The sequence below is a fragment of the Xenopus laevis genome, chromosome 9_10L (genome assembly GCF_017654675.1).
Source record: "Xenopus laevis strain J_2021 chromosome 9_10L, Xenopus_laevis_v10.1, whole genome shotgun sequence".
Lineage (NCBI taxonomy): Eukaryota > Metazoa > Chordata > Amphibia > Anura > Pipidae > Xenopus > Xenopus laevis.
In genome coordinates, this window is record NC_054387.1 from 119,304,283 (window position 1) to 119,328,413 (window position 24,131).

General features: G+C 40.1%; 1 protein-coding gene and 1 long non-coding RNA gene across 2 annotated transcripts in view; both read left to right on the top strand.

Annotated features, from left to right (window-relative positions):
* Positions 1–1,864, top strand: part of epn2.L (epsin2 L homeolog) — a gene marked incomplete at its 3' end in the record, with an annotated part of 40,606 nt that extends 38,742 nt beyond the window's left edge. The window contains 1 exon segment of the mRNA NM_001091184.1: positions 1,035–1,864. Coding sequence (NP_001084653.1) covers positions 1,035–1,348 — 314 coding nt within the window.
* Positions 1,865–10,538: 8,674 nt separating this feature from the next.
* LOC121398209 lies at positions 10,539–20,812 on the top strand. The gene is made up of 3 exons (XR_005964186.1): positions 10,539–10,943; positions 11,032–11,154; positions 20,537–20,812. It is a non-coding gene; the product is annotated as an uncharacterized LOC121398209 (long non-coding RNA).
* Positions 20,813–24,131: the final 3,319 nt, after the last annotated feature.

Sequence of the window (24,131 nt, forward strand, 5' to 3'; positions counted from 1 at the left end):
TGCAACTAGTGCTTATTTAACTGATTTAGGTAACTCCAATCTCCAGCAGCTTTTGTAGGATTTGTATTTTTCATTGAAGTTCCCTGGACTCCTGCAGCCTTGTTCCTTTATATGGTCACAGAACTCCTCAGTGACTTCTAATATCCTTATCATTTACTTTAGGGGGTACATTATCCCTTATAATACATGAGTGATACTCAGAGTTCCCTGTATAATTCAGCCTGCAGCCTTGTGTCTTTATATGGTCACAGAACAACCCCTCAGTGACTTCTAATATCCTTATCATTTACAGTAGGGGGTACATTATCCCTTATAATACATGAGTGATACTCAGAGTTCCCTGTATAACTCAGCCTGCAGCCTTGTGCCTTTATATGGTCACAGAACCCCTCAGTGACTTCTAATATCCTTATCATTTACAGTAGGGGGTACATTATCCCTTATAATACATGAGTGATACTCAGAGTTCCCTGTATAATTCAGCCTGCAGCCTTGTGCCTTTATATGGTCACATATTTCCTCAGTGACTTCTAATATCCTTATAATTTATAGTAGGGGGTACATTACCCTTTATAATACATGAGTGGGTTCCCTGGATAACTCAGCCTGCAGTCTTGTGCCTTTATATGGTCAACTCCTCAGTGACTTCTAATATCCTTATCACTTACAGTAGGGGGTACATTATCCCTTATAATACACGAGTGATACTCAGAGTTCCCTGTATAACTCAGCCTGCAGCCTTGTGCCTTTATATGGTCATATCATGTACAGTAAGGGGTACATTATTCCCTATATAACACACACACATATATCCTCTCTGTGCCCTCTCCCTCTGCACCTTTACACAGTGTTATAATCCTTAAATATTATTAAATATTGTTGAATGAAAGGATATCAAAGGCTTATTGGTGGTTCCATGACCCGTTTATAAGTAGTTCAGAAGCTACTGTAACTTCAGATGGGTTACCAGGGGTTACTAGATCAAGGCAAAGCTATGTTAGCTTCATGAACTCAATTTTTTTTTTATTTTTTAGGAGTTACAGCTACAGCATCGTTACCCCCTGTCAATCCTTTCCAAGTGAACCAACCCCAAGCCCTCACCTTGAACCAGCTGCGAGTCAGTCCGATGATGGGAGTCAGTCCGGCCTTCAACACGATGCCAGGAGTTGGTGCTGAACCCTTGGCCTCTGTTCCTCCTCCGGGTCTTGGGATGTCAACACTACCAGCAGCACATCCAGCGGGACTGGGGGTTAATATAAACATGGCGGCAACCTTGCCTCATCATAGCACTGCCATGGCGCCATCTTCCACCCAATCGGTGAACGCCACTAACCCTTTTCTGCTATGAAAGTCACAATGTTTGGACATTGCAAGGACAACTTGCCCACTGCAGGGCTAAAGACCAGGCGTACTTAGTGAGAGAATACATTTCTAAGCTGTCTTTATCTTTATGGATTAGTAGAACCAACCTGCAGGGAAGGAGAGTGATGGTTGGACTCTGTAGCAAGAAATAGAATCCTAAATGGACTCAGCACCAAAGTCATGTTTGTCTCCTATTCGGCTCTCACCAGTTTGTGTGCTCACGGCCTACACTGGAGTCAGCCTCTGTTTTGTAGGATGTACTTGAGTGTCAGTTCTGTTGGCAAGAGCTTTTGGATTTCTAGGCAACAAGAGAGAATAGGCCAGAAAAAAAATTCCAAATTGGAATGATATTAGGTTTTATTTAGCCTTTTAATACCTGGTACCTGCCCTTGTAAATTATACCTGCTGTGTTTTGTCATATATTTTATTCATAACAGTGACTTTGTAACAGATACAAGGGGAACCTCAAAGCTTACTACAGCACCCCAGAAAAAGGGTGAAATGTGAGATGTGGATGCCGGGCCAAACCTTTAATGGACTGTTGTGCTATTTAACTAGTGGGATTACACTCCGCAAAGGAAACTATGGATCCCAGAGATGAGCTGACAGTCAGCTATTTGCCAGTCGTTTCCATAGATGTTATAATCTACAGGAGGCAAGTGGTTAACGGTGGGGGATTACCCAACAGTTTAAAATTAGAATGTTGTCCTGTGCCTCCTTATTGCAAGTTGGAGTGATATCACCCCCTCCCTTCCCCCCCCCCCAGCAGCCTAACAACAGAACAATGGGAAGGTAACCAGATAGCAGCTCCTTGACACAAGATAACAGCTGCCTAGAAGATCTAATAGTAAAAATCCAGGTCCCACTGAGACTGAGAAATAATAGCCTGCCAGAAAGTAATTCGATCCTAAAGTGCAGGCACAAGTCACATGACTGGAGGCAGCTGGGAAACTGACTATATGTCTAGCTCCATGTCATATTTCAAAATGATATATGGAAAAAAATCTGTTTGAGAAATGGATTTCAGTGCAGAATTCTGCTGTAGCAGCACTATTAACTGATGTGTTTTGGAAAAACATGTTTTCCCATGACAGTATCCCTTTAATGTTTTTTGGCATAATCTCCCTCCTTGGATTACTAAGGCATAGGCCGGCAACCCACAGTAGCTGAAGTGGATGAAAAAACTGGAGCTACCACCCACCAAGTTTAACTACTTTTACTTGTAAGACCACCCATACAACTTTTAGTATAATGTAGAGGATGATTTTCTGAGACAATTTGCAATTGGTTTTTATTACTTGTGGTTTTTGAGTGATTTAGCTTTTTATTCAGCAGCTCTCCAGTTTGCAGTTCCAGCAAATGACCCTAGCAACCATGCATTGATTTGAATAAGAATGTGAATAGGAGAGGCCTGAATAAAAAGATGATAATGAGTAAAAGAACAATACATTTGTAGCCTTACAGAGCATTTGTGGCCCCCACTTGAAAGCTGGAAAGAGTCAGAAGAAAAAGGCAAATAAATGAAAAACTATAAAAAAAATTAAGTCCAATGCAAAATGCAAAAGTTGCTTAGAATTAGCCATTCTATAACATACGAAAAATGAATGACCCCTTTAAAATAACACAATTTCAGTTTCCAAACAGCATTTCAGAGCACAGTGGCCCCAGAATTGCTTGACAAAGTGGCCCCAGCAAAACATACTGACACCATCCTTCTCATAACGCAGTGGCTCAAGTCTTGTCACCGTAACCCCAGCATTTACTAAAATTGACTCTGCCTTTAAATGACACAGTGAATAAAATTGACTCTGCCACTAAATGACACAGTGGCCCCAGCAATGTAAGAAGTTTGACACAGTTGACCCTAGTAATATATGATATGGTGGTCCCAGGATTTTACGACTTAGTGGGCTGAGTAATGTATACCACAGCGGTCTTAGCAGTATATGAAACAGTGGCCCCAGCATTTCATCAATCATTGGCACCCCCAAAATATTTGACTTTATTTAATTTCTCCTTCACAACATGACTTATGACTTACAAGTGTCTTATAGTTACTGCCTTGCCTTTAATAGACTCTTGAATTAATACTGAAGGTAGTGTTATTTTATACATATAGTGAATAAAGTACCCCCTCTTGTAAATTATAAGGATATAATACACAAAAGCCATGAATATCTTGTAAATTACATCCTTATAAACGGTGAGTTCTGATGTCATCAGTTATAAACGGTGAGTTCTGATGTCATTTCTGTCACATGACTCACTGAAATTTGTGTATTATAATAAATAAAGTACCCCCAGTTGCAAAATATGGCCTTCGGCCTCGTGTTTTTATATGGTCATGAAACTCCTCAGTAACAATATCCTTATATTTTACAAGAGGGGGTACTTTATTCACTATATAATAAGTTACCGATGAGTTTCATGACCATATAAAAACACGAGGCCGAAGGCCGAGTTCTTTTATACAGGTCATGGAACTCCGAGGTAACTTCTAATATCCTCGTATATATATATACAGGTATGGGACCTGTTATCCAGAATGCTTGGGACCTGGATAACGGATCTTTCCGTAATTTGAATCTTCATACCTTAAGTCTACCATAAAATCACATAAATATTAAATAAACCCAATAGGCTGGTTTTGCCTCCAATAAGAATTAATTGTATCTTTGTTGGGATCAAGTACGAGATACTGTTTTATTATTACAGAGAAAAAGGAAATCATTTTTAAAATTTAGATTATTTGGATATAATAGAGTCTATGGGAGACGGCCTTTCCGTAATTCTGAGCTTTCTGGATTACGGGTTTCCGGATAACAGATCCTATTTATAAACAGTCATATGAAAAAGTTTGGGAACCCCTCTCAGCCTGCACAATAATTTACTCCACTTTCAACAAAAAAAGATAACAGTGGTATGTCTTTCATTTCCCAGAAACATCTGAGTACTGGGGTGTTTTCTGAACAAAGATTTTTAGTGAAGCAGTATTCAGTTGTATGAAATTAAATCAAATGGGAAAAACTGGCTGAGCAAAAAAATTGGGTACCCATGTAATTTTGCTAATTTGAATGCACGTAATTGCTCAGTACTGATTACTGACAACACCAAATTGGTTGGATCAGTCTTGAACTTCATGTCCAATATTGAGAAAAGGTATTTAAGGTGACCAATTGCAAGTTGTGCTTCTGTTTGACTCTCATCAGAAGAGTGACAGCATGGGATCCTCAAAGCAACTCTCAAAAGATCTGAAAACAAAGATTGTTCAGTATCATGGTTTAGGGGAAAGCTACAAAAAGCTCTCTCAGAGGTGTAAACTGTCAACTGTAAGGAAAGTAATCAGGCGATGGAAGGTCACAGGCAGAGTTGCTGTAAAACCCAGGTCTGGCAGAAAAATACAAGGAGGATGTGGATTGTGAGATCCTTTCCAGTTATTCTGGGACAAAGTGCTTTGGACTGACGAGACAAAAATGTAGTTATTTGGTCATAACAAAAAGTGCTTTACATGGCGGAAGAAGAACAGCCCATTCCAAGAAAAACACCTGCTACCTACTGTCACATTTGGTCACAGTCCCCTGACTTGAATATCATGGAAAATCTATGGGATGAATAGAAGCAGACTGTCCATGCTCGGCAGCCGTCAACTTTATCTGAACTGGAGAGATTTTATATGGACGAATGGTCAAAAATAGCCACATCCAGACCCTCATCACAGGCTATAGGAGGCGTCTTGAGGCTGTTACATCTGCAAAAGGAGATCAACTAAATATTGATGTTTTATCTCTGTTGGGGTGCCCAAATTTATGCACCTGTATAATTTTCTTATGGTGCATATTTTTTGTTAATCCAATAAACGTTATGTCACTGCTGAAATACTACTGTTTCCATAAGGCATGTTATATATTAAAGGAAAACTATACCCCCAAACAATGTAGGTCTCTATAAAAAGATATTGCATAAAACAGCTCATATGTAAAATCCTGCTTCATGTAAATAAACCATTTTCATAATAATATACTTTTCTAGTAGTATATGCCATTGGGTAATCATAAATAGAAAATTGCCATTTTAAAAAATAAGGGCCGCCCCCTGGGATCGTAGGATTCACTGTACTCTCAAACATACCAATCAAACCATACAAGTTAGGTCACATGAGCCAATTAACAGAGAGTTGTTTCTTTTGCTTCCACACTTCTTCCTGTTACAGTTAGAGCTGCAGTATTTCTGGTCAGGTGATCTCTGAGGCAGCACAGAGACCATCACAAAATGGTGGCTCAAGGCAAGAGATGTAAAAGGGCAATATTTACTTAAATATATATTCCAGTTTGGTAAGATTCTTTAATATGTCCCACTTAATATGATATGAACTATCTGTTGGTTAAGGGTTCATTTTGGGGGTATAGTTTTCCTTTAAAAGGAAGTTGCTACTTTAAAAGCTCAGCCAATGAAAAACAAATCTCTAAAGAATCACCAAACTTTTTCATATGACTGATTGACTGTACATACACACACTTTAGAATCTATGGGAAGAGCAGCGGCTCATTCCTTCAATAGTGAGCAAGTGTTCTAGAACCATTAGCTGTGTTCCGTGTTCTAGGCTGCCCTACACTGTGAACTTCCAATCGTGCCGCCGCAAGTGCATAATAATAATAAATGTCCGTGCAGGGCTCTCTTGTGTTTGCAATTAGCCACAATTTTGACTGTGTCATTACCAGGCGCCTATTGATTAATTGTCAGACCGGCAGCACTTAACGATCACTACAGCATAATTGACTGTGATTTGTGCAGAGCCCTGTGGGGGGGGGGAGGAAGTTGGGGATAATTTACTTCAATTAGTACCAATTAGCCATGAATAGAAAGGAACCCGATGAATGTGTCTGCTTGCTGTGTGGCAGGCTGCTGAAATAATAGCATAATCTCTAGACCACTGTATCTTCTATTTAGGCCTCTCCTATTCATATTCCAGTCTCTTATTCAAATCCATGCATGGTTGCTAGGGTAATTTGGACCAAAGCAACCAGACTGCTGAACTTGCAAACTGGAGAGCTAAAAGGCTAAATAACTCAAAAACCTCAAATAATAAAAAATGAAAACCAACTGCAAATTGACTCAGAATATCACTCTCTACATCATACTAAAAGTTAAAGGGATGCTGTCATGGGAAAAAAAATGTTTTCAAAATGAATCAGTTAATAGTGCTGCTCCAGCAGAATTCTGCACTGAAATCCATTTCTCAAAAGAGCAAACATTTTTTTTATATTCAATTTTGAAATCTGACATGGGGCTAGACATATTGTCAATTTCCCAGCTGCCCCCAGTCATGTGACTTGTGCTCTGATAAACTTCAATCACTGTTTACTGCTGTACTGCAAGTTGGAGTGATATCACCCTCCTCCCTTTTCCCCCCCAGCAGCCAAACAAAAGAACAATGGGAAGGTAACCAGATAGCAGCTCCCTAACACAAGATAACAGCTGCCTGGTAGATCTAAGAACAACACTCAATAGTAAAAACCCATGTCCCACTGAGACACATTTAGTTACATTGAGAAGGAAAAACAGCAGCCTGCCAGAAAGCATTTCTCTCCTAAAGTGCAGGCACAAGTCACATGACCAGGGGCAGCTGGGAAATTGACAAAATGTCTAGCCCCATGTCAGATTTCAAAATTGAATATAAAAAAATCTGTTTGCTCTTTTGAGAAATGGATTTCAGTGCAGAATTCTGCTGGAGCAGCACTATTAACTGATGCGTTATGAAAAAAACATGTTTTCCAATGACAGGATCCCTTTAATACTGAGAGAGGTAGATGGGAAAGAATTAAACCCATCTTAAAACAGAGAAAATTGAAAAAGTCCTCAAAAAGAAGTTCGACCCCTACAAAAGCTATAGATACAGCTCATGGAGTAACTTTTTTAGAGACCACAGACAGCGAAGTGGATGTAGATCAAGAAGAAGAAGAGGAGGAACAACAACGGAGAAATACAAGGGAGAAGAATGAAGAATTTAAAGAGTATAAAACACCAAGAAAGGGGAAGAGAAGTAGAAAACGAAGGGGAAGTTAAGAAACAGGAGAAAGGAGATGTGAAAAGGAAAAATACACAGATACAACGAAGAAAGAAATAAGCTATCCTGGACTAAATGAAAATGACTTAGTCATAAATATTTCCTCTTACAGTTTATCAGCAGTAGAAAAAAGTGTATTGAATAAGGGATTCCATTTCTGCCCATCATTTTTCTTTATTTAATACTACTAATATTAATACTAATACTTTGAATAGATTTTATGAAAAAGAATGTAATTAATGAGATATATGCTCCGGAGGTGGTAATTGAAGAGACTAATGATAGTACTGATGAATATGAGAATTTTGCCACACGGGATGTTTTACAGGTGATTGAGCAATGGCGGTGGAGAGAATGAGGAATTGATAGAAGATCAGTTGGATAATGAAGGCAAAAGAGAAGTGCTTCATATTGACTTGAAATCTAAGTCAGTCTTCTATCCGGCTGGACAAAGTAGACCTTTTCTAGATAGGTTTTATGCATTGGTATGTGAAGATCTAAAAATACTATCAGAGAAAAGGGAGAAGAATAAACAAGGGGAGAATAATTTAACGAAGGAGGAATTTCAGGCAATTCATACACTTAGTGAAAATGATAGTATAGTGATAAGAAAATCTGATAAAGGAGGATCCATAGTCATCTTGGATTGAGAATATTATGAAAATGATATCACTTCACAATTAAGTGATGAGAAGCAATATCGTTTAAGGAGTGATCTTACTAAAGCATTTCAAACAAAACTATGTAAAATCCTAGAATATGGTAAAGCTATTGGGGTACTGAATTTGCAAGAATTTGAATATATAGGGTGTGAGAAACCAAGAATTCCTATATTCCATACGTTACTCAAAGTACGTAAGAGTATGTTGACAAATTATTACAACCGATAGTTTAGAATTTATCTTCATATATAAAGGATAGTGGTGATGCTATCAATAAATTACAAGAAGTGGAGTAGGAAGATGATTTTTTATGGGTCACTCTAGATGTGACTGCACTATATTCGTCCATTGAACATCAACTGGGTTTAAAAGCACTGAAGTTTTGGTTGGAACATGTAATGCTATACAATACAGAATGAATTTATCTTGGAATCAGTGGAATATCTTTTGAACCATAGTTATTTTGTACACAATGGTTGTTTCTATCTCCAAAGTTGTGGAACTGCGAAGGGGGCGCGGTTTGTGCCTTCTTATGCAAACCTATTCATGGGGTGGATAGAAATGCTCCACATCTTTGGAGATGGATCAACCTGGAAAGTAAATATAGTGAAATACCATTGTTTTATTGATGATCTAATAATGATCTGGAGAGGAAGTGATGAAATAAGTGCCTTTGTGAGATTTTGCAATGAGAATAGATGTGGTATTAGCTTTACACATAATATTGGAAAAAGAAGTACCGTATATACTCGAGTATAAGCCGAGTTTTTCAGCACTCAAAATGTGCTGGAAAAGTCTACCTCGGCTTATACTTGAGTCAGCATTTTAGGAAAGCATTATTTTTTTTTACCGTTTTGCTGCTATAATATCCATTAGGTTGCCTGTCCGTGTATTCCCCCAGATTCAGCTGAGCTGTAAAGAAATCCTCACGGCTTCATAGGTGGGTGGGCGGGTTGGCAGATGAGACGGGTCGTGAGGATTTCTTTACAAGAGTGCTGAGCTGAATCTGGGGGAATACACGGACAGGCAACATAACAGATATTATAGCAGCAAAACGATAAAAAAAGAATGCTTTCCAATTAAAAATAAAACATTATGGGATTACCATATTATTGTCAATGAAGATGCTGGGCAACACCAAAGACACCTGATCTTCACTAAACTTATTTTGCTTAAGTGCCAGTTCTTCCCCTAGGCTTATACTCGAGTCAAAAAATGTTCCCAGTTTTCTCAGGTAAAATTAGGTACCTCGGCTTATTCTCGGTCGGCTTATACTAGAGTATATATGGTATAGAATTCCTGGACATAAAGTTTTCGCATGAAAATGGGAAGGTATTAACTGATGTCTATAGAAAACCTATCAGTGGGAACTCGCTACTATCAAGAAATAGCTGCCATCCTGGGCTTCTTCTGGAGGTTATCCCGATTGGTCAGTTCCTCAGATTGAGGAGGATCTGTTCCACTTGGGATGCTTCCAGAGGGGCAGAACACATATTGAGTGAACATATTGGCAACGAGAAGTGTATTTGCTTTCTGGGCTTAGAACAAGTGAAATTAGGAAAAAGAAGGGGAGACATAGAGAATCCTGGTGGATGTTTTTTATTAAAGACGGAACAACCAGCAGGTTTAAATAAAGAATGGGAGATTAAATACTTTGTGGATAATTAATTTGATGAATAAAAAATTGATTTAGGCCGAATTATTGCAACATATATGGATAAAGGAAAATAGGTTGCATTATGGTGAATGAGAGAAGTCACACATGTATAATATAATAAAATTTATTTGAGAATAGTGACATTGATTGAAATATAGATTTTTAGTCGTCCTGTTAAGATTGGTAAGAAATAAATATTAAATGAATTTGTTGTTTTTATGTAAGAGAAATCTTTTTTAATAAAGAGTGTATAGCTTTAAGAAATGTAGAGGATGTATATACAATTGTCTATAAAGCTATGTCTCTTTGTATGACACTTATGCCCTGAGGAAGTGACCCATGGGGTTACGAAACACGTTGGCTGTTTTGTAATGATCATGTAGCATATCGCTGTGAGCTTTTAATATGATGAAATAAAGAAAGACGTTTTAACTAACTCTGTGAGAGACTGCAGTGGATTCCGGGCAGTGATTATTGAACCAGATAGCAGCTCTCTAACACAAGATAACAGCTGCCTGGTAGATCTAAGAACAACACTCAATAGTAAAATCCAGGTTCCACTGAGACACATTCAGTTACATTGAGTAGGAAAAACAACATCCTGCCAGAAAGCAGTTCCAAGTGTTGGCTCTTTCTGAAAGCACATGACCAGGCAAAATGACCTGAGATGCATCTACACACCAATATTACAACTAAAATAAATACACTTACTGGATTAGTAATTACATTTTATATTGTAGAGTGAATTATTTGCAGTGCAAACAGTGTCATTTAGAAATTAAAACTACATCATAAAAATCATGACAGAATCCCTTTAAGATCATACATTGATATTATTTAACAGATGAATGAAACATAATGTAAATCAAATACTGATTCCAAACCAACCAGTTATATAACAAACAGCCCGTATGTCTTTATATAAATATTCATAAATATTCAAATCAACAGTAGGAGCAAGATAATTCTGCTGTAAACTGGTTATTTCAGTATTTACCACTAGATGGCAGTAGGAAGCCACAGGTCATTGGTTGGTACTGGAGATGCAGCAGCAGCAGTCTGTATCCAGTGATGTAACTAAAGGGGAAGCAGACCCTGGGTTGCAGGGAGCCTGGTGAACAGGGGGGCATGGACCGGAAATTTGCCTTTTTATTCTCACCTTGTCTCATGGCTGGAGCAGCCCTGCTGGGCTCAGTGGGTGAGGAGCAGTGGTGCTTTATATTTGCACCACCATCTGTATTGCTGTTGTCAATAATACATTCTACTAGCGACTCTTCTGTTTTTAGCTTGAAGGATCACTCCAGGGAAGCTCACGGCAGGAGCAGATCCCATGATGGTGGTGGTGTGCCCCAGGAGAGAAGAACATTTTCAGGGCCTTCCTCACCATTTGTACCAGTACTGGTCGCTATGTATGTTTTATATATGTCATTTGTGTGATTTCCTTGTATAAACACATTTATTTTACATTGCTGTGCAATATGTTGGCACTCTAAAAATACATGTTAACAATATAGTGAATAAAGTACCCCCTCTTGTAAATTATAAGGATATTATAAGTTACCAAGGAGTTTCATGACCTTATAAAAAACACGAGGCCGAAAGCCGAGTGCTTTTATACAGGTCATGGAACTCCGAGGTAACTTCTAATATCCTCATATTTTACAACTGGGGGTACTTTATTTGTTATAATACACAAATTTCAGTGAGTCATGTGACAGAAATGACATCAGAACTCACCGTTTATAACTGATGACATCAGAACTCACCGTTTATAAGGATATCATTTACAAGATATTCATAGCTTTTGTGTATTATAATAATATAAATAAATTATTCCTTATAAACGAGTAGCAATGTCATTTTTGTCACATGACTCACTGAAACTTGTGTATCATAATAAATAAAGTCCCCCTTGTTGAAAAATATGAGGATATTAGAAGTAACCTCGGAGTTCCATGACCTGTATAAAAGCACTCGGCCTTCGACTTTTATATGATCAATGAACTCCTCGGTGACTTATAATATCCCTATATTTTACAATAGGGGGTACTTAATTCACTATATACTTTATAAGTCAGTGATGGGTATCTGGCCAGATGCCATCTACTGCCAGACCCCTTCCTTTGTCAATTGGGTGCTGGGAAGTTTAGTTGTGTGTTATCTGGCGGTTGCATGGATCAATAACCAGTAAATATGTGGAACAAATGTATACTGGAAAGTTGCTTAGAGTGCCATTTTCTTTAAATTATACAAATGTGGGTAGAGTTCCCCTTTAAATTGAAGCAGATTTTCCCAACACTGACCCATGTGTCTTGTAGACTCTTTTATGCATAATGATAGTGTCCCCTTTAAAAGCTGCCACCTGACTTCAGACCCTTTCAGAGGGGCAACAATAAAACAGGGATCTGCATATATAACCTTGTCAACCCATTGCCGTTCCGTTTTCATCAGAAGTCCGTTTGCAGTCTGTGCGTGTGATTGAATAGAATGCAATCTATTGCACACTAGGGTGTCAGGAGGTACCAGCTTACACATGGCATCTATTCGGGCACAACGGAGTCTTTGTACAACAGGCGGCTTCTGCAGGTACATGGTAAGCAGTGAATGGCAAGCGTGCAGGCAATTACAGCGACTATAATGTGCACAGAGAGATAACAGCCGTCGTTAGACTTCTGCATAATTTAACATTTACAATGGCGCTCAGGGGCGCGTTATCCCTTTTATTCCTCTTTTATTCCATCTCCAGCCTGAGAAAGGCAGACATGTAAATAGAGGAGTTAATAAGAATAGGAAGGCACTGAGATGTAGATAAAAGGGGGGAAACCTGAGGAATGCAATTAAAGGGCACAGCGATATCATCAGAGCCAAAAAAGGTTTTTATTTGCGTCCAAAAACAATCTGTGATGCTGCATGAGACAGTGATACGCTGGGAGATAGATGGGATTTATGACGGCATATTCAATCAGAATGATGCTCAGCTCAGGGGGGATTCCTCCACTGGTGAGAGTGAAGCTGTAGAAACTCACTGAACTGAAAAAAACATCCCAGCAACGGCCCCCAGAAAATCTTTTGCACGGGATGTACAACAGGGTGCACATTTAGTGCTATAACGAGTGCTCTTTATACTTAACATAAATTAACATATACAGGTATGGGACCTGTTATCCAGAATGTTCGGGACCCGGGGTTTCCCGGATAACAGATCTTTCCCTAATTTGGATCTTCACACCTAGTCTAGTAGAAAATCATATAAACATTAAATAAAACTAATAGGCTGGTTTTGCTTCCAATAAGGATTAATTATAACTTAGTTGGGATCAAATACATGGTACTGTTTTATTATTACAGCGAAAAAAAGGAAATCATTTGTAAACATTTCAGTTATTTGGATAAAATGGAGTCTATGGGAAATGGCCTTTCCGTAATTCGGATTTTTCTGGATACCGGGTTTCCGGAAAACGGATCCCATAGCTGTATATAAACATCCCCAATAGAACCATTTGTGCTAACAACCATTAAAGGAAAACTATACCCACAAAAATGAATACTTGAGCAACAGTTTATATCAAATGTGGCATATTAAAGAATCTTACCAAACTGGAATATATATTTAAGTAAATATTGCCCTTTTACATCTCTTGCCTAGAGCCACCATTTTGTGATGGTCTGTGTGCTGTCTCAGAGATCACCTGACCAGAAATACTGCAGCTCCAACTGTAACAGGAAGAAGTGTGGAAGAAAAAGACACAACTCTATCTGTTAATAGGTCATGTGACCTAACAAGTATGGTTTATTTGTGTGCACCTTATTTTTTTAAAATGGCAGTTTTGTATTTATGATTACCCAATGGCACTTACTACTAAAAAAGTATATTAGTATGAAAATTGTTTATTTACACGAAGCAGGATTTTACATATGAGCTGTTTTATGCAATATCTTTTCATAGGGACCTACATTGTTTGAGGGGTATAGTTTTCCTTTAAAGGGGTAGTAAACCCTGCTGCGCTGCACTGTTCAACCAAACTTTACTTACTTATTGTGAGAGGTGGGTGCAAGGTAGGAGCAGCAAGAAACACATTTTGGGTGCTTTTTACTGGGCCCTGGATTTTTTCATGTCTTGCACCTCTTAGTGCCCTTGCACCCCCAGAGCATCATCATCATCATCATTTACAGAACATGAATAAATTACTCAGTGATTTTTAATAATTTAGAATAAAAAAATATTTTGTAACAAGCAACTGCAATTCAACCCTGAGAACTTAAATTAGAATTGAGAGTCTGGGGTTTTTGGCAGTGGTGGGTCAATATATGGAAAAAGGGGGTGTAAATTCCACAAGGGCCAAAAAGGTGAAGTTAAAAATATAATGTTTATTGTAGATTCATCAAAAACCAGGAACATTATCTCCACTGGCCTTACGCATTTTGCTTCAATTGAAGTAGACTCTCGCACACCCGTTGTGCAGGTATAAAGATTAGCTCGGTGCTCAATGGATGGAGGATACGGTAGCCTCCCGGTAACTGGTACAAGAAAAGAACACACTGGCACACAAGGCTTGTATCTGCAGGGCGAACCCTTGCAAAAGTTTTTACTGCGGTGGTGCAACGTTTCAGGGCTCCGCCCCTTTGTCAAGCATGCTTGACAAAGGGGTGGAGCCCTGAAACGTTGCACCACCGCAGTAAAAACTTTTGCAAGGGTTCGCCCTGCAGATACAAGCCTTGTGTGCCAGTGTGTTCTTTTCTTGTACCACTTACGCATTTTGCTCCCAGGGCAATCATGGGCTAATGGGCACACGAAACACGTAGGGCCAGTGGAGATATTGTTCCTTTTTTAATGAATCTACAATAAACATTACCTTTATACAAACATCTCTCGCCTAACGCGTTTCGTGTTTCTAGGACACTTAGTCATAGGCTATGACCATGTGTCCTAGAGACACGAAATGCGTTAGGCGAGAGATGTTTGTATAAAGAAAGGTATCTATTTTTATCTACCAATTTTTGGTCTGATCTATACGTGGTCTACCAGAGTGCCTTGCACCAAGACTTGTTTGTTTGCTGGTTTATCCACTCCCTAAGCTGAGGGTCTGGGGCTGGTGCACCTGGACCACCTGTTGTACGTGGTGAGTGATCAACAGACTCTATATCCTATATCCTTTGCCTCTTCTCTTTTTAATGGTTTAATATGGGTCAATATATCTCTGTGTCCTTCAAGGATCTCCACATTGATGATGTGCCATTTAACCCCAACAGAACTGGTCCAAGTACTCTTAGTGCCCATGAAAATAATACTTGGCTCAGCACTCTGCCAACTACACTACTAGCTGGTGCCTGTGTTCACCCATTTACTCGCCTGCCAGTGGCATAACTACCGGGGGAGCAGGGGGTGCATTTGGGCCAGGGCCCCCCCCCCGGCAGTCACACGCCCCACATGCCCACTGCAGCGGCTGCAGAGCCGCACGGAAGAGGGTGCTAGTTCCGTCTCTGTCGCCCGCCACTTCACAGCCATCACAATTGGCCACCTTGTTATGGTTTCCCAGTCCAAAACTTTTACTGCTCCTCCTCACCAGGGAAAGTCAGTATATATGCGATAGATTCCTCTAAGTCTGAGCTCTAGAGGCTCTTGTTAATGTGGAGCTTTGTACTGGCGTCTCAGAGACACTAAAAGCATCTAACGCAGCCCCCGAGAGATCCTAATTACTGCACAACAAAGCGCCCATTCATCTGATACAGGAGAAATTGAGCAATTAGTTCTATACGGCTCATTATCAGCGTTCAAGCAATGTTCCCCTGAATGATATAACCTGTAACTCCCACAAGTAAACTCGCGGGCACAGACAGGGCACCACAAAGCAAATTGGAAGTTTTTACATTAGGGATTCACCGAATCCACTGTTTTGGATTCGGCTGAACCCCCGAATCCTTCGCGAAAGACTTGGCAGAATACCGAACCGAATCCCAATTTTCATATGCAAATTAGGAGTGGGAAACAGAAAACATTATTTACTTCCTTGTTTTGTGACAAAAAATTATGCGATTTCCCACCCCACAGCTAATTTGCATATGCAAACTAGGATTCGGATTCAGTTCGGCCAGGCAGAAGGATTCGGCCGAATCCAAATCCTGCTGAAAAAGGCCAAATCCCGAACCGAATCTTGGATTCGGTGCATCCATAATTTACATCAAAGACACTTCCACTTCCAGCTTCTAATTGCCCCCCTCCATCTAAAATAGAACTTGGGGCACCCCAGATGACCGATGGGCTAATATATGGGACCCCCTGGATATCAGTGGGGTGGTTTTTGGGCATTTTAACACAGCTATTGCTTTGGACTTTTGGCACCTATAACACAGCAAAAAAAGTAAAAAATTGGCCTTCTTCTGCCTCCAGTTGTTTTCAGTGGGAATCACTGGCAGCAGGGGGTGATATAGGGTGTCTGGGTACCTTGTTTTTAGGCGCTGATAAATGCCTAATGCAATAAACTATAAATGGGGTTTTCAACTTTGAGTTAACTTTTAGTATGATGTAGAGAGTGATATTTGCAATTGGTTTTAATTTTTTATTATTTGTGGTTTTTGAGTTATTTAGCTTTTTATTCAGCAATTTCCCAGTTTGCAATTTCAGCAATCTTGTTGCTGGGTCCATATTACCCTGGCAACCATGCACCGATTTGAATAAGAGACTGGAATATGAATAGGAAAGGCCTGAATAGAAAGATGAGGAATAAAAAATAGCAATAACAATAAATGTGCAGCCGTACAGAGCATTTGCTTTTTAGATGGGGTCAGTGACCCCCCCATGCAAGATGGAAAAAGTCAAATAATCCAAAAACTATAAAAAATAATAAGACCAGTTGAAATGTTGCTTAGAATTAGACTTTCTATAACATACTCAAAGTTAACTTAAAGGATATATAAACCCCCTCCACAAAAATTTAATTAGTGAACAGCCTCTGAAATCTTTAGATAACTGCCACTCTGGTTGTTAAAGGGTAAACAGTAAGGCTGCAGCATCCCCTTAATCACTTAGAAATCTTTCTCCTCCTCTAACCCCCTCAGCCCCCTCCTTCAGGAATTTACTTTGGCTATTGGCTCATGAGCATGCTCAGTTATTCTCCGCTCAGATTACTAAACACACCCTCCAGTCTAACAACCAAGGAAGAGATAGCATTACTGGTTCCAGAAACGGTCTGATCCTATTTTTTTTTCCTCCTAACCACCTCTCCTGAGTACAGCTTAACCATTACACTGCTCAACCCCAGCAGAACCTTTTATCAAAGTATGTTGTACCTGTGTAACCTGCATTCTGCATTGCATGAGCTTTACAGCATAAATGTCTCAATGTTACTGATGATGTCAGAGGGAAAATGGCCGCTGGGTGAAAGCTGTTTGTTTTAGGAAAATGTGATGACGCTGGCAAATGGAGGGGGTATATGAAGAACAAATGATGTGACTTTGGTGGGGAAGATATGCCCAACTTATATACATGGTAGGAAAATGTAGACTTTACATGTTCTTTAAAGGTGAACCACCCCTTTAAGTTAGGACCTCTTGAAAATGACCTTGGAAAATCATCAATTCTCCAGTGTTGGATGTAATAATATAGGTGAGAATTATAGCCAGAGCAACCTCTAGTACCACATATACACAAACTGCACCCTGGTGACAAAGGATTCCCAGTAACCCACCAGTTGTTAAGCCCAAATCTAACTGCAGGCCCAGCAGCCATATCTGTAGACTCACAAAGGCTCTAGAAGCAAAAAAAAAGAGAAAAGAAGATAAGGGAGCAGCTTCCCCCCTAGACAGAAAGACTTAGCGTATCCACAAGCTTTACGAGGCTTTTCCAGTGCACACCTATGGCTGTTGATGCATTATTCACTAAGAAGATTCATGAGTTGGGCCAGCAGGTTAATAGCTTGGAGGAACAGGCTGATAATGGAAGAGGAGCGGTACAAGACTCCTTACACCCTGTGACCCAGGAGTAGTGAGAATTAATAGAGCAGCTTGTGGGTGAGACAGAAGACTTGGGAAACAGATATTGGAGAAGGCAGACCTGGGCTCTTTCTTGTTATTCTACAAAATGCTTTCACCCATCATCTGAATTGGATCCAAACCACAGGTCTGGGAGGCAGAGGGGCAAAAAACATAGATCTACAGACAGACACTGGGCTGAAGGAACAAACAATGTCGGACTGGGACACCAGGGGCCCACCCAAAACGCTTAGACCAGGGGCCCACCCAAAACGCTTAGACCAGGGGCCCACCAAAAAAACATAAATCAGGGGCCCACTCTGAGTACTATTATTCTTCTTGTCCTCACTCAACCTCTATTCTCATAGTCTCTTTTCTTTACATACTATAATCTATTATTCCATCTATTTAGCCTCTTTGTTCTCATAGTAATAGGGAATGGCCATGAAATAGGCCAAAAGTTTAGCAGCATGAGGAACCACTGACACCTGGACCCACCGGGAGTTTTCCTGGTATCCCTGTGGGCCAGTCCGACACTGGGAACAAACACCTATAATTATAGGATAGATTGTTAATCCGGAATTTTTGACATTATTATTGTGCCTCTTTCTTATGTGCACCTCCGCCTTGGGTGCAAAAAAATCAGGATTCAATATAAGTATGTTATAAGAATGTGGCACTTCACAACTGATTAACTGCTAAATAGTGATTTTATTGCCACACAACATGTTTCGAGATTGTGAGGCTCAAGTGTGATACAGCCAATAGAAAATGCACATTTCAAGTACTATACAGGAAGTGACAATACAGTCAAAGTAGCTCAAAATCCATTCAGTAATTTTTAAGTCTTTTTTTCTTCTTTTTAAGATGTTTTTTTGTTCCTCTGGAGAAAAATTTAAGCCTACCAGCCCACACAGAGTACCTATGTATTAAAACAATAACACTGACAAAGGGAACACAAAGTTATACTGAATTGATCATTAAAACTTGCCCATATGTTACCATTAGCTGTATTCTGACTAGGGCAAGAAATCAAAATCTGGAACGTAAGTGAAAGAGTTGATTGTCACAAGAGCCTCACAAGCTCGAAACATGTTGTGTGGCAATAAAAGCACTATTTAGCAGTTAATCTGTTGTGAAGTGCCAAATTCTTGTAACATACCTATAAGGAACAAACACCTAGTCGGTATTGAGGAGAACCTTGTCAGCCCAGATCTTCTCAGGTCAAGTGCCACCTGCTGAGAGATTCATGAAAAGGAAGGTCTCTGCCCCATACAGGCGGCAATGTCAGTGGGGTGGGTCATTTACATAAGACGTAAAAGAGGGTAATAAATTGTTGCTGCTGTTCATAATGGTTGGGGCATTGGGCCATAAGTCTCACCATTGTTCAGATCCTATGCTGGTGTTCCAGGAGGTGGGATATGAGATACCTGCTGGTGAGGATGAGGGTAAATTCCTGGTGGAGCAATTCAGAGATGGAATTCCAAGGCCAAGATGGAATATGGCAAGTTTTAAAGATACATTTATATAGAATATATTCATTTGTATGTTCTCAACGTGGACTGTTGAACCAACATTACATCACAGTTGGAGGTGAATCATGCTCTCCACTCTAGCATTTGCCCCCCTTTCTCCCCCTACTCTTGCTCCACCATTGACAACTCCCTGCAGCCTCACCCTCTCATATACACGGAATCTGAGGTACGGCCAATACTGCCATCTGCTGCCTGGTGGGGCAATAACCTAAGGAGGGATGTAAAGACCTCAGGGACAGAGATTTTGCAACACTTGAAGCCCCCAGTATCGGAATGCCTAGAACTAAACCAGTTGTACCCCCTCCAACTTCCCAGCTCATATCTCCATAATGATTGTATTCAAGGAATCGTGGGCTGTGGATTCAGCATATTGGGGCAGAGTCGGCTAAGGGCGTTGAATTATGGGCACAGTGGGAAGAAGTGGATACTCTGAGGGATGTATGGGGGTATATGTGAGCACTTTATGGAGGTATTTGGGAGCATATGGAATATATTGAATCCAGGGGTAACGCCGTCCCACAGCTCCTCCCTAGTTTTCTATAAAAGTTGATGAAAAAACATAATTATAGATGAAAGAAAATTCACCAATGAGAATTCTACTGATCAAAAACGTCATTATAAATGCAAAAGAAGTGACCAATGAGAATGCTGATTCCCAGCACCATGTCAGGCATCTTGCTGTTATCTTACATATAGAGATAATTATGTCATTTATTTCTTCATTATATGACACTGGAATCAAACATGGGGATAAAGGACAGACTTGTTCAGTGCTGGGAAACTCTGCTTTAAGCTTCCAACTCCAGTTGCAGGAACAAAGAACATGGAGCCAGATTGATACAGATCAGCTGGGATTCTCATTGGAGGATTTTTCTGCATTTTAAAGCAGTCGCTGGCTGTGGAGATTTGGGAAAAAGTTTTATTGTGCGATATTGCTTTAATAATACAACCCTGATGTTGCTGGACTACAACTCCCAGCATGCCTCAACCTTTATTATATGTCACATTATTCTGGGAATTGTAGTCCAGCAACAACTGAGTAATATTTGGTTGAGCAGTGCAGCAGAGTTTACTACCCCTCTACCAGTGAGCAAGATCATTATTACAGTATCTTATATATATTATTATTATTATCGATATGTGGGACCCTAGCATCTGGTTAATCATTTTAATTCCAAACACTAGAGCTGCAAATTATATTATAATATCACTGCCCGCATCTAAATTGAACCAGACATACAAAAAAAACCCCATGAGTAATGTCAATATTTCTTTCTTCCCCTTGAAGCACCAATGTAATAAGCAGAAGAGGGAGCCCTGGCACCCTGTGAGAGCAGCTTGTGGTTCTGGAATGCAACCTTTCCTATGACGTGGGCTACAGTGAGCGCAGGATGGCACGTGCCATCTGTACAGAGAAGCTGATCTCTTTCAGAGCAAAAATACACTCAGCGGGGAAGAAGAAATCTCAACATTGAGCAGTCACCATTGGGTTTACAGGAGAAGGAAAGCTACAGAGACTGACGTGGAAACTTCGGGCGACTTTGGAAAACGGATGTCATCCCACCGGCGATTTACATTCTAGCTGGCGGGAGGCAGTTCGGGGAGATTAGTCGCCCCGAAGAAGAGGCGATTTTCGCCGGGCGACTAAATAATATCACTGCAAATAAATGTAGGGTGAACATTTATTTGCTGCCCTAGGTACTTTTTTTGAACTAAGGTCAAAGGGCACATAAAGTAGTGGTTTTCTTATATCTTTGGTCTTATTTGCTAAGGGTGAACCAAACAAATCTAAGAAACCCTGGACCAGTTTGGTTAACAGTCAATTTACTGTAGGTAAGAGCTAAGCCAAGTATGATGGTTTGAAAGCCATCTAGTATTCCTCCATTCCCCACTCCCCTGCAGTTGAGCCCCCCAACCATGTCTCTACTGCCTACCCGGAGTCTCAGAACTTACTTTGGTGCTCAGCCTTGGAGTCAGGCAATGACAAATTATAACCTCTCAAAATGTGAGTATTGGTTGATTGAGGGTTGGGTCTAGTAGAGCATTTTACCTCTCAAACTAAGTTTATTTTATTCCTTCTATACTTCCCACCCACCTTTGAATAATGTCTTTTTTTGTGTTTAAAATAACTTAATAAATAATAATTCTTTAACATTTCCAGGTGGAGGGTAAAACCATTGTGGGTTGGGTCGGGTAACATTTTGAGTGGGTAAACCACTGGCTGTGGCGTCTGGGGTCCAAGTTGGGCCAAGTTCACTGGATTAAACCAATGCAGGTCTCTGGTTGACCTTGTATGGGCTTATGGGCTCTCTCTATATTGCAATAAATGAAATCCAATGAGAAAGAAGAAAAGAAAGAGTTACGGGATTCATAGTTCACAGTTCAAATCTAATCCTTAACATGTCAATTGATATCATATTTAGCAAGGGCCCAACTGGACAGTTGAGGATCTCCCTTGGGTCAGCCTTTTCCTCTTTCCCCCATAGACGAAATTTCGTGAAACGCATTTTTTACGCACGTGACAAATTTTTCTCGCTCCAAATGCATTAGTCAATGCCTGTTTTTTCTTATGGCAATGTTTTTGTCCTAATGTATTAAAGTCATATTCGGGAGCTTAGTCGGCCAGCGACAAATCTCCTCTTCTTCGGGGCAACTAATTTCCCCAAACTGCCTCTCGCCAGCTAGAATGTAAATCACCGGCGGGATGGCAATCGGATCGCTTCGTTTTCCGAAGTCGCCCGGAGTTGCCTCACAAGGAAACTTCGGGTGACTTTGGAAAACAAATCGCTCTGAGTGCTTAGGGCAGAAACACACGCTCAGATTCAGGGAGATCTAGTCACTCGGTGATTAATCGCCTCTTCTTCGTGCGATTAATCTCCCCCCGAACTGCCTTCCCTGCTGGCTACAATGTAAATCATAAAGTCAATGGGCTTATTTTTTATGGCAAATTTTTTGTCCTAATGCATTATAGTCAATGGGCGTTTTTTCTTTTTTGTTCTAGTGCATAAGGGCAGAGACTCAGATTCGGGAGCTTAGTCGCCCAGCGACAAATCTCCTCTTCTTTGGCGCAACTCATTTCCCACAAACTGCCTCCCGCCTGCAAGAATGTAAATCGGTGGCGGGACGGCAATCAAATCGATTTGTTTTCCCGAGCCGCCCAAAGTTGCCTCACGAGGAAACTTTGGGCGACTTTGGAAAACGAATCGCTCCGAGTGCCATCCTGCTGGCGATTTAGATTATAGCCAGCGGGAGGCAGTTTGGGGAGATAAGTCGCCTCGAAGAAGAGGCTTTTTATTGCCGGGCGAGTAGATCTCCCCGAATCTCCGCATATCTCTCTGCGACTATCTCTCTGAACTGCCTTCTCGCCGGCTAGAATGTAAATGATAAAGTCAATGGGCGTTATTTCTTATGGCTACTTTTTTGTCCTAATGCGTTAAAGTCAATGGGCGTATTTTCTTATGGCGACTTTTTTTTCTCCAAATGCATTAGAGTCAATGCGTGCTTTTGGAATTTCTCCGCAAATCCATAACTGCCAAATAAATTCGCTCATCACTACTATTCATTAACACCTATACTATTTATCAATGCCTACAGCTAACGAACTTTAATGTGAGCCGTGGATGTCAGGTGCTCTGGTGGGCCCTACAAGGTCCAGCTCAACATTGAATGTGCACAAAAACCTGCAGCACTTGGATTTAGAACTTCTCCCCTTCTTTAAAGGTCCTTCTCCATATGATTGAAGCTCTTGTATGAGACTGTTACAGCACATCCTCAATCTACAGCTGAGATTCTTACTCAGCTCCAGCAGGTGCATCACAGAAAGGTTACTCCAAACCTCATCCATTAAAAAAAAGATAATAAAGTGCAAAGCCATAGGGCAGAGATTGCTCAGTGTCTTGCTTGCCCTTTGATGCATCACGTTCCTTTGTTTTCCTTTACCTGACGGAGTTTATGAAAAGATTCGATCGTGCTTGCCTTCTTTATGTCTAGAGGATATCAAGGCTCCAATGGCTGTTTATTGCTTTCACGATTTATTCGGCTAAATATGTCCCTGAAGGCACGGCCGGCTACTGGGGTCACTGTCATGGCACGCTGAACAAAAATAATGCATTCAAAGGACCAGTGACAGCTTCAAAAGAAGAAGGTAGAAAAATAACGTAGCAATTATTCTTATTCTGCACAATAATAATAATAATAAGCTTTATAATAGTGATACAGGTATTGGATCTGTTATCTTGAAACCCATTACCCAGAAAACTCCAAATTACAGGAAGGTAATCCGGCATAGATCCTATTTTAATGAAATTATTTAAAAAAAATGAAAACATTTTTCTCTTCAATTAAAAATCAGTAGCTTGTACTTGATCCTTATTAGTGGGAAACAATCCTATTGGGTTTATTTAATATTAAAATGATTTTTTTTTTTTTGCAGTGAACGCATGGGGGTCACTGACCCCATATAAAAAAAACAAATGCTCTGTAAGGCTACACATTTATTGTTATTGCTAATTTTTATTACTCATCTTTCTATTCAGGCCTCTCCTATTCATATCCCAGTCTCTTATTCAAATCAGTGCATGGTTGCTGGGGTAATTTGGACCTTGGCAACCAGACTACTGAAATTGCAAACTGGAGAAAAACGAAATAACTCAAAAACCATAAATAATAAAAAAGGAAAACCAACTGCACCTTGTCTCAGAATATCACTTTCTACATCATACTAAAAGTTAATTTAAAGGTGAACAACTCCTTAAAGGTACATAGATTCAAATGACAGAAAGACCCCTTATCCGTAAATACCCAGGTCCCGAGCATTCTGTATAACAGGTCCCATACCTGTACTATCATTTTTTTATTTAAAGGAGAACTATATGTAAAAACAC